Below are 8,323 nucleotides of genomic sequence, written 5' to 3' on the forward strand. Positions count from 1 at the left end.
GCATTCAATCGCCTGATAAATCTCGCGATCGAGCAGTGGCCTCTTGGGCTACACCATGCTTGTGTTCTCGGCCGACGTCCGCCTCGTCGGTGCATGTAGGGCTGTTCTGCGACTGAAGATTTCAGCCTGAGCGAGCTGGCACCAAGTATTGCAATAATTCGTGCGCGCTCCGCCTTAATTCAAAGTCGTGTTAGAGAAGAAGTATTATCTCATGTGTAAGCCTGGAAGGACTCGCAAGGTTATCAGCGCATTGTAAGGGGCCGAAAAAGCCTTCAAGGCATCTAGCTTACTGGATTCCTTAGAGCAGTGCTTGGGTTTCCTAGACACAGCGCGCACGTGTTATTGCAGCACTCGGTGCTGGGTCTGCAGGGGATGACGTCAGAGTAAGTAAGCACTGCAGCCTAAATCCGTGAGGTACCTTCAACAATCCGAGCAGCTCAAGCTACAGATCTCACCGAAATCATTTTTCCGCCTTTGATCATGGCTGACCGAGAGAAACGCCATGCAGCACAATATCGAGTTGTACAGAAACATTTTGGAGACAACGTCGCCACGGGCAATCTTTCCGGTCTTCAATCATGGCATGAGGACTACCAAGCAGCTGACAAATTCCTGACATTGGAATCGGACATTGTTCAGAGCGTTAAATCTGATAAACTAGATGCGCACACTATCGAGAAATGTATCACCGAACTGGCCAATGGAACCCAGGTCGACGAGAGATTCTGCGCCGACTGTCAGAATCTCTTCGACGACTGGCCAGACCTCAGCGACCCTAATGTCAAGGATCCTTCGACAGGGCTGATTTGGCCCGGCTCAGGCGCGGACTGGAAACACACTGTGGCGCGTAGCCTCCAGACACTTGTCATGGAAGCCGCGGCACAGCAAGGATGTAAATTCTGCGCCTTTTTGTTGCAGATGCTGCGGGACGCTGAAGCTCTGGTCACGTTTCGTAAACTAGAATTGAGACTTCTTGCTCTAGGAGATGCAGAGACGGCTTCTCTGTCAGTGCAGAATTGGGGCACGAACTCTTCCCAACTATTGTGGATCAACTTACCCGGCAAGGTGTGCGATCACTGCAATAGCTCCATGGCGCAAGTAACAGGTTTCGAATCAGCCGCACTGGAAAGCTCTGGTATACGCTCTCTACTGGCAGTATTCCATTGTTTTCTTGGCTGACTTGTAAAAGCTGATACATATACCCAACAAGGCGAACTCCTCAAGATTGCAAGAAATTGGGTGAGCAACTGCGCAGAGAACCACAAAGATTGCAACGGAAGCCACAGACATCGCGATAAGCTACCCACTCGGCTCATCTCCGTCAATGAGGAAGTACCACGTCTTGTCCTTACAGCAGGGTTGGAGACGAATGATCGTCCACGATACAGCACCCTCAGCCACTGCTGGGGCACTGAACCCTTCCTTCAGCTAACGGAGCAAAATCTTGATACATTTGTGGAGCACATCCCTCTCTCTCTCCTGCCACAAACTTTTAAAGATGCAATTCAAATCACCCGCGAGCTCGGTCTTTCATACATTTGGATCGATTCACTATGCATCAAGCAAAGCGATACTGCTGACTGGGTTCGCGAGGCTGGCTCCATGAGCTTTGTGTACGGCAACTCCTTTGTCAACATCGCCGCGTCATCATCTCCCTCCGTACATGGCGGCTGCTTCGTCCGGCCCAAGTCTCTTGTGGACGGTGTCCGCGCTGTTGTCAAAATACACCCCTCGTCTTCTACCCTTGTCCGCGAATTCCGGAGTAGAGAGGTCTATGACTTGAACACGACAAAATCACACCTTGCGACACGCGCATGGGCTCTCCAAGAACGTATCCTCCCGCCACGAACGATTCATTTTGGTCATCGCGGCGCCTTTTGGGAGTGTCGCGCGGAGACCGCAAACGAATTCCTGCCTAGTGGCTTCCCAAAGCAACTCGGCAGGGGTATCGTCAATGAGCGAATCCGCATAGGCCACTTCGCCTCGTGGTGGAGTGACGTTGTAGCGTTGTATTCTGCCGCGAACATGACATATCCGAGTGACAAGCTGCCTGCGCTGTCCGGCATCGCGCGTAGAAATCACGATGAGCGTGGTGGAGCCTATGTTGCGGGCATGTGGCTTGATGAAGATATGCTCGTGCAGTTGTGCTGGCGTGCGATTGAACCACGCGTACGCCCTGTTCAGCGAGCCCCCAGCTGGGCCTGGACAAGTGTCGATGGGCAAGTCAGATATCAAGTGCGCCAGGAAGGGATTATGGAAACAAACTACGGGCGAGTATTGGATGCGAAGATGGACTTGCTTGGTACCGATCCACTCGGTCAAGTTCGTGGAGGTGAATTGAGGCTGGCGTGTCAGGGCATTCTTGAGGCGACCAGAGTTGGCCCAACGACGTTGGCTATGGGAGAAACGAATTATCCGTTTCGGCCAGACTACGTTGTCCCTGAGCCGACGAGCTTTCAGAGAGAGAAGGTATATCTGCTGCCCCTTGTTGCTGGGCGCACAGGTATGGCAGTATACCGGAAGGACGACTACAACGAACGAGTACAAGAGATCCGAGTGGATGGACTCGTCTTAAGAATGGAGGAGATGGGCAGCAAAGCTTCTTTCGAACGTGTTGGTATGTTCCGATACTTCAAGGACCAGGTGCATGATCACGATGACGGGAAGGAAGAGAGATTCGAGTCGTTTGTAGCAGAGTTTGAAAGAGAAGCATTGCAAGTAGTAGTGCGTCTTGCTTTGGAGAATTTTGAGAAGACAGACCTGTTCATCATCTCGCTAGTCTAGCTGTAGTTAATAATTCACGGCACGACCGCTAGCGAGCGAACGATACTAATTTTCCAGAGTATATGCTGTTGCGATTAAAAGGGCAGGCGCCCGTTTCCTCCAAAGACATGGCGTATCTGGTGATCAACGGCGCAGATTGGTGGACAATGCCCAGGTGCAGCAGGTTGGGTCGATTTTCAACAACGACCCGCGCAACACGAGCGTCGCACGCCGCCAACACATTACGAACATCTTTCAGCAAGATCATTGACCTCGTACGGTGTCCGAACTGGCCACACCATCCACAATTTCTGTTGTGTCAGCAGCAGCAACAGGCAGACACATCAATGTCTCCAATAAAGGCCGCTCGAGCGTTGATCCAGGCCTGCGCACGAGGCGCATTTGCAGATGTAGTCAGGCCAACCTGACGCGTGTACTGGCAATGTCCAACATTGTTATATCCACACCGTCAAAGATCATGGTGATCGATGCGGCTGCTCACATCGGCCAGATGAAGATCTTCGGCATCTCAATAGCATCAGTCCTAGGGCGTGGGGCGAAGAACGCGCACAGCCCAGTGCGGGCAGGGTGGGCGCAGCGTGATTTCACAAACTGATCGCTAGACTTGCACGCGGAGGTCCCCGTCACGCCCGAAAGGCACTGCTCAAAATTTGATCGCAAAGTCGTCGAAATGGTATTGCGGCCAAGGCGTGGTGGTGTAGCTAAGTTCGCGCGGCTGCGGAAGCTTGATGAGGCTTCCTCCCGCTAGCCGCATGGCAATGTGCGTTAAAGCCGCGGCAAGCAAAGTCAGACCGCCTCTAAAAGCAGCGGCATCTCCCGAGATCTTGCTTGCGTAAAATCGGGACATAAGCGAATGCAGTTGGTTGCCTGAGTACTATTTGGCGTGTCTTTGCATCCAGGTACGTGAGTTATTGGGCAGAATGCTCGTTCATTCTCACGCTGAAGAATACTGCCAACGTCTTAGAGGTCGTTTCACGAAGCTTGACTATTTCGAACTGTTCGCCCAATCTCCGTATCTTTTCAGACCTGTTCTCCATTGCTGCATGCTAAGAGATGCGAGCTGCGAACGGCCCGTTGAATGCATCTAATTATAGGTTAGTACTCAGTGCATGCATGTTTCAAGGCGTGCCTTTCGGGGTCCTTCCGTTACATCTTCTTACAATTCACCTTGGCATGGAGTCTGTGCTGGACCATAGTGCTGTGCTACTCGCATGCACTACTAATCCAACAACTCTCCGCCCCTACGATCTCACTATGTGATGCCATGTCTCGGGTAAGAATCAGTGCATAAGCATTGTTGACGTCTGTGGCTACGATTTATGTGTGGAGACGTGATATATCTCTTAGTACGCTCTCTCCAGCTTCGACAACCAGACTGTTATATGATCATTTGAGAAGCGGAAACATTCCACCTCACCAACACTATCAGATTTACCAAGAAAGCCCATCGATGTTTCTTTGATTGACTCCTCCATGCCGCGCGGTTCCCAGAAGACGCAACAATCACGTCCAAAGAAAAAGTATCAAAGATCACAGAGTCCTACAGCAAAAGAGAAGAGAAAGATCCAGAATCGCATCGCTCAGCAAAACCACCGTAAGCTGCTCACGCAAGTCCTTTATTGTAGTTGCTAATTGTCTACAAGGGCGCCGGATGAAAGAACAGTCTAATAATTCTTCGGACGAACAGACTAACAATCAGAGCTCTGTATCAGATCGACCCATGGCCTCTACGGCGTCAATGGATGGGTTATCGAGCTCCATGGAGGCGACGCCTATCAATGCTCCTTCCCATCCACTGCCAGTCGCATCACTCGACCCAATGCTCGACAACTTGTCTGCATCAGTTGCGTTCCAACCTGATCTAAGTCTTTTCATGTTTTCATCTCCTGAAAGTTGTACTTGCAATCCTATGACTGAGCTATGCTTATACCACCTGGACGAAATGCAGTTCAAGATGATGATGGATGCAGTGAGCAACCCTGCGCCAAACGTATTCTCTGTGACGGCGCCACCACTTGTCGATCCAGCTCTTTCTGCGGTTACAATCGACCAGGATAACAACTCAACCTTCATGCTTGACACGGCATCATTACCTCCGTCACCACTTCTAAAACAAAGAAGAAGCGAATCTTCCTCGGCAAGATCAATGCCTTCCACACAGAGCCACAGGGTCGAAAATCGTACATCACATCGGAGCCGGAGCAGCACCAGCTCATCCAAGACATCGAGTCAGCAATCACTGAGCTCTTCTACCGACCGCCCAAACTCAACCTCCCCTACATACAGTCTATTATCGACGCGATCATCTCCTATGGTACTCGATGAGCCAGTATCTCACAACACTGCCCGCTTCACAAAGATCCTGGCCACATGCCGCGAAGCCGAATTTACCGATTTCGACAGCATGGCGTCAACATACTACACATGCACACTCGAGAAGTCCAGCGTACCCGAGATGGCTCAGCGCGCTTCTCGATCCCGGCATCTTCCGCGCGTCATGCAAAACCTGCACGCAAACAGCAAGACTTGGCCGCGGTATGAGTCTCGTGGTATTCACGAGGCCGCTACGGAGCATGCGAAGTCAGTGTACGAGGAGGAGTTGCAAGAGGTCACGCGAGGCCTTGACGAGAGGATGCAAAGCGGACAATTTGTCAACTCTACACGAGCGCAGAAGGAATCCTGGAGGGTCGGAAAAGGACCGGGCGATGGCACAGCTGACATCATTGCCTGAGGATGTTGAGATGGTGGTGCAAGACAAGGCGCCCAGGCTTTGGTCGTTGCTGACGGAGCTTGCTGGGCCGGAGAGCTTGTATTGTGACAAAGTCAGCCATGCTGTTGTGGCGTTGCTGATCAAGGGGCGACAGAGTCAATGGAATAACTAGACGCGTGTTTTGCTTCGGTTCGATTGGTGTAAATTATTTTTAGAGCAAAATGTCCCTTCAAACATGAAGTTTGGGCATAACCATTCACAACGTGTAGTGACAATTTGGAGTAGAAACTGACAGGATCGATGCGACGTTTTACAGGCTGACCGGAACATTGCAAAGGGCAGAAATTGACTCAGATCTCTGCCATAGGGCTTCCAATGAAATAAGCCCGCAGCCCTTAAGATCGAAGAATGGATCGTTTGCATTCTGGATCGATCATCAGGCGTCCTGCTATAAATTCCTCCGCTTGTGGGTAAGACAGTCCGCATTAAGTATGGTGAACACGAAAACCGACATGCGCAGCGAATCATTTCATGCATGTCATGCGGCGGCTAGATCCTGGTTAGCGTTCACTCAAAGAGGGTATTGTCAACCTATCGCACTTCATTTTCCTTTGAGCATTCCGTTATGTACTGGTAGTTTATCGAGTCCTCCCAGGCTCGCATTAAAAGCAGAAAATGCTCTACTAAAGGAGTTTGAGTTAAACCATAGCCCGCATGAGTTGTCACTGCACCTGGTATTGGAACCTATGCTCAGCTCAGCCTCGTCAGTCTTACACTTAGCTCAGCCTTGCAATTGCCTATGTTCCGCTCAACCCAACCCCGCGCCACGACCCCTTTTGGAAGGGATGCACGATAATGTCAGCCAATGTTGGGTCCTTCCCAACTTTGTGAAACAACACAATCCGCCGCACAGGCGGCGCAGTCATCCAGCGATGACGTCTTTGGGCTGGTACGTCTTTCTTCAGCACCTTTTCATACACCCGCGATTTTTGAATAGAGGGATCGTGATCCTACTGTCAGTTACGAGGCGAACCTATACACCCTTCAGTTTTCATCAATTTCCAGTTGCATCATACACCCAACTCATCATGGGTAGCGGCGACGGCCAGATCCATTTTCGCGACGGCATCGCGATTTTTCAAGTTGTGCTCTTCGCGGTCTCTTTCTTCGTCGGATATTACTTTCGCTGGACACGTCGAATATGCTGGTTCACTCTCGGCGGGTTTTCACTCATACGGTGCGTGGGAGCTGGATGCATGCTCGGTACCGTGAACCGCGACTCTAGCGGACTATGGGCCGGAGTATTTGTCTGCGAGAGCCTGGGAGTGCTGCTCTTGATCTTTGCATTATTCGAAATGCTGGGCAGAATGTAAGCAATGGCACGATTGCAACGTTTGCACGTTTGAGCGCGAAAAGCTAACAATACGACAAGAGATAAAACAGCACATGTCGTTCACGAACGAGTCTTCTGGATCCCACAGATCTTGACCTGGATTGATATCGGCATTTCTATTGGTGGATTTGTCATCGTCACGAAGAAAGAGCACAACAAACTCCTGCCTACACCTTGGTCTCGCGCCGGTATCGCTATTCTCTTTTTGATCTACCTCTACACTCTAGGTGTATGGGTATACTTTTGGACGCAGCGACACCGATACGATGCGGAAGACTACACGCTAGCTATCTGCGCAGGGATTGGGCTTCCCTTTCTCTTTGTCCGCGTCCTGTACAGTCTGATCTTCGTCATTACTGCAGACATGATGTGGAATGCAGTGAAAGGCAGCCCGGTGGCGTATTTGCTTATGACGATGCTCCCAGAGGTGGCATTTGTGACAGTCTGCTGCTTTTCGGTCCTGAAAACCCCGCCTGAAAATGTCAAGGAAAGCAACACGAAGTTTCAGCTGCGTAGGGAGGGATAGAATTAGCTCAGGATGTACAGAATCCAATAGCACTTCTGTGTCGAAGCGGACTACGGCTGTGCATTGCCTCATACGTGAGAGACTGTGTGGGTGAAACGGAAATGGAGATGGAAGCGACTGGAATGACGACATAAAACTGTAACCAAGTCAGCTCTTTGGTCGTAGATTAAATTAAAAAACTGCATATTTCTAGTTACTTTACACTTGTCATAGATGTTCTGACTAACAAGTACAAGCGTGTCAGCTACTAGTTAGCTATTAGCTACTGTATCGCACACTAATGCTTCCACAACATAGGATATAAAGAGGCTTCTATAAGATACTACACTACGTTTTTTACTAAGAATAGTTACTAACGTAGGCTACAAACCTATATAGTGCACTTATAGGCCGTGCAAGAAAATATCTATATCTATTATATTTAGGAAAGATATAAGCCTTTATCTCTATATATATTAGGATTTCTAATATTAGGTTAATAATAGTGCTAAGCTAGCCTATGCATACCTAAGAGTTAAGCGATATTATAGCAGAGTTAAGCGATATTATAGCAGAGTTAAGCAATATTTTAATAGAGTTAAGCAATATTATAGCAGAGTTAAGTAATATTATAGCAGAGTTAAGTATTTTAATATCTTTTAGTAGCTAAAATTATATATAAGCAGAGTATAGCTATTGCTAATACGTTATAAGAGGTTATTAGAGATATTCTAGGTTATAAAGAGCGAAAACGTGCTTAAGGTTAGAAAAAATATTTAGACTTTCTAGAGCCTACGTGCATATGCATGCGTCTATAATTAAAATATACTTTTTAGATTATCTCTAGACGTTGTAGTTATAGAGATATTGCTGTAAGAAGAGAGTAGTAGTAGAGTCTAGTGTAAGGCTACGCTAGTTTCTAATTAGAAGT

The 8,323-nt window shown here is 49.0% G+C and overlaps 4 protein-coding genes across 4 annotated transcripts; all 4 read left to right on the plus strand.

Moving 5' to 3' along the window:
* Positions 1 to 480: 480 nt before the first annotated feature.
* On the plus strand, positions 481 to 2,784 carry SNOG_07276 (hypothetical protein; the record flags this gene model as incomplete). The annotated part of the gene is made up of 2 exons (XM_001797568.1): positions 481 to 1,067; positions 1,389 to 2,784. 2 exons carry the CDS (start codon positions 481 to 483, stop codon positions 2,782 to 2,784), a joined length of 1,983 nt encoding a protein of 660 aa, XP_001797620.1.
* A 421-nt stretch (positions 2,785 to 3,205) lies between these two features.
* On the plus strand, positions 3,206 to 3,532 carry SNOG_07277 (hypothetical protein; the record flags this gene model as incomplete). Its single annotated transcript, XM_001797569.1, has 2 exons — positions 3,206 to 3,314; positions 3,387 to 3,532. 2 exons carry the CDS (start codon positions 3,206 to 3,208, stop codon positions 3,530 to 3,532), a joined length of 255 nt encoding a protein of 84 aa, XP_001797621.1.
* Positions 3,533 to 4,726: 1,194 nt separating this feature from the next.
* SNOG_07278 (hypothetical protein) lies at positions 4,727 to 5,515 on the plus strand (the record flags this gene model as incomplete). The annotated part of the gene is given in 3 exon segments (XM_001797570.1): positions 4,727 to 4,753; positions 4,903 to 5,098; positions 5,115 to 5,515. The coding sequence occupies 3 exon segments, from the start codon at positions 4,727 to 4,729 to the stop codon at positions 5,513 to 5,515; spliced, it is 624 nt and encodes a 207-aa protein (XP_001797622.1).
* A 1,067-nt stretch (positions 5,516 to 6,582) lies between these two features.
* SNOG_07279 (hypothetical protein) lies at positions 6,583 to 7,413 on the plus strand (the record flags this gene model as incomplete). The annotated part of the gene is made up of 2 exons (XM_001797571.1): positions 6,583 to 6,863; positions 6,927 to 7,413. 2 exons carry the CDS (start codon positions 6,583 to 6,585, stop codon positions 7,411 to 7,413), a joined length of 768 nt encoding a protein of 255 aa, XP_001797623.1.
* Between the last annotated feature and the right edge of the window lie 910 nt (positions 7,414 to 8,323).

Source organism: Parastagonospora nodorum (genome assembly GCF_000146915.1).
Source record: "Parastagonospora nodorum SN15 chromosome Unknown scaffold_10, whole genome shotgun sequence".
In the NCBI taxonomy this organism is placed as follows: Eukaryota; Fungi; Ascomycota; class Dothideomycetes; order Pleosporales; family Phaeosphaeriaceae; genus Parastagonospora; species Parastagonospora nodorum.